Raw genomic sequence first — 2,346 nt, forward strand, 5'->3', positions numbered from 1 at the left:
GAGAGAGAGAGAGAGAGAGAGAGAGAGAGAGAGAAAGAGAGAGAGAGAGAGAGATAAAGGGGGAGGGAGAGAGAGGAGATGGACAGGGGGAGAGAGATACCAGAGAGACCAGTTGGCATAGCAGTGTATACATACCCGGGGTGAGCTTGCAGTGGTTGGGTAGCTCCTTGAGACCATGCTTTAATATCACGTCAATGATTGCATCATAATTCGGACACTCGCTGCAACACGGACAGACAGAATTCGTGAGAACTGCACCCACGAGAACAAAACACCGCACTGTTCCCTCGCCTGCCCCTCTCTCTCACGCTCCCAATTTCTCTTGCACTCCCCCACTCTCTACCTCCCCCCCCCCATCCCCATCTCTAGCTCACTCACGCTCCTAATTTCTCTTGCACTCTCCCACTCTCTCTCCTCCCCTTCTCTCTTGCGCTTCACATTTCTCTTGCACTCCCCCACTCTCTACCTCCCCCCACCCCTATCTCTAGCTCTCTCACGCTCCTAATTTCTCTTGCACTCTCCCACTCTCTCTCCTCCCCTTCTCTTGCACTCCCCCACTCTCTACCTCTAGTTCTCTAAAGCTGGGTTTACACTGCCAACGTTGTGTTGGCGAATTGCCGAATTGTACCAACTTCGCAATTTCGCAACTGACAATCGGCAGTGTAAACGCAAAAGTTGCACGACCAACCGATCGATAGTAGCTAGTTGGGAGATTAGAACATGTTCTAATTCGGCAATTTGGCAGTGTAAATCCAGCCTAACTCTCACACACGAACATAGATGAAACCCGCTGCCGTACCGTACTTCAATACGTTGTAACATCTAGCGGCACTACCTGTACGTCTGCTTGAGCAAGTGCGTTCCCTCGTCTAGCATCTTCTTAAAGGCGTCTGCCGAGATTCCTTTACTGGCGTCGAGGACTGGAGGAGGAAACTCTGCGGAAAAATTGAGATGGGCACCTGACTGACAATGCAACTACGTCCGTTGGACACACCAGTGATTTACCAGCGTTGCGAGGAATAAGCACGGGGCAGTCTAACCTGCTCAATAGAAATGTGTTGAAAATGAAACATGCTAAATCCAACACACAGCCGACGCTAACGCATAACCACAGGGGAGGTAAGTGTACAATCGAGTGAATTCACTGCATCTACAATCGCCAGTACTGTGGATATGGGAGTGAAAATCGCTCGAATTTTCGCCAGGTTAAACATCACCTACCTTCATCACAAATGGGGTGTTGTGACGATGACACGCGCAATACGCTACCTTCCCCACTAGGGGGCGTTGTGACGACAGTGCGCACTACGACCTACCTTCCCCACTAGGTGGCGTTGTGACGACGGCGCGAGCGAGGGCAGTGAGAACCGACTGTTCGGCTAGACCTATGCGCAGCTTTCCGCTGAGCGAGCGCATGAGGTAGCGGGCCTCGGCGTGACGACACGCGACAAACATTCCCTTGATCTTATCCACCTTCTTGGACATCACCTACACCGCAGAAATCCATCGAGAAAAATAACGAAAGCTTTGCATTGATTGCACTAATTAACTCGAAATGGATAATCATGACAAAAATTAGTATTGGTTGTCACCAACACCGACAAGGAGAAGACCCTTCCCAGGATCAAACAAAATAATAGCCAATTTTCCAGAACTTTCCGAGACTGTAACCCATTTTACGAGGACTTTCTGGATGGAGAAAACCAAATTTTAACATTCCACAGCCGTTCCCTGTCCACCGGCATATCCGGACGACTATCCCCTGGACAACCCCCCCCCCCCGCACTCACCGAGTTGCCTGACATCGTCGCGATCTCCTTCAGCTTCGCGAACACGGCCGGCACGGTGAGCTTGTTCGGCCGGAACATCGTACGCTGCGTGCTCCTGCTCGTCTGCGCAAAACACAAGAGCATCCGTCGTCAGCAACTTCTCGCTACTCACGAGGAATTTTTTTCGCTTACGACCCGCGGCGGCGACGACGGGCGCCTCCTACGACTAATCCTGACGGCTACGCCGGCGCCCCCTACGACTAACCCCGCCGGCTACGCCGGCGCCCCCTATGACTAACCCCGGCGACGATGCCGACCGACGGCGGCGCCCCCTACAACTCACCTCGGCCACGATGCCGATGTCTCCCTTCTCGGCGACGTCGGCCTTGATCTTGTCGACGGTGCGTCCCGTTGCCGCGGCGACGACGCGCATCAGCACGGTGTCGCCGATGCCGAGCTCGACGCCGGCGTAGGCGGGAGCGAGGCGGTTCGTGCACAGGTACACGCACGGAAGCAGGTCGTGCGCGCTCAGCGCGATCACCGACCGCAGCAGGTTGCACAGCACCTCGACGATCTT

At 54.1% G+C, this 2,346-nt stretch overlaps 1 protein-coding gene across 1 annotated transcript in view; it reads right to left on the reverse strand.

Annotated features, from left to right (window-relative positions):
* LOC106816561 (DNA ligase 1-like) overlaps window positions 1-2,346 on the reverse strand; it is a 27,573-nt gene that overhangs the window by 11,902 nt on the left and 13,325 nt on the right. Inside the window, exons 10-14 of the mRNA XM_014821185.1 lie at window positions 2,113-2,343; window positions 1,791-1,892; window positions 1,317-1,488; window positions 836-935; window positions 136-221 (exon numbers count right to left, since the gene is read on the reverse strand). Coding sequence (XP_014676671.1) covers window positions 136-221; window positions 836-935; window positions 1,317-1,488; window positions 1,791-1,892; window positions 2,113-2,343 — 691 coding nt within the window. The remainder of the gene's footprint in view (window positions 1-135; window positions 222-835; window positions 936-1,316; window positions 1,489-1,790; window positions 1,893-2,112; window positions 2,344-2,346) is intronic.

The sequence above is a fragment of the Priapulus caudatus genome, unplaced genomic scaffold (assembly GCF_000485595.1).
Source record: "Priapulus caudatus unplaced genomic scaffold, Priapulus_caudatus-5.0.1 Scaffold1416, whole genome shotgun sequence".
Taxonomy (NCBI): domain Eukaryota; kingdom Metazoa; phylum Priapulida; class Priapulimorpha; order Priapulimorphida; family Priapulidae; genus Priapulus; species Priapulus caudatus.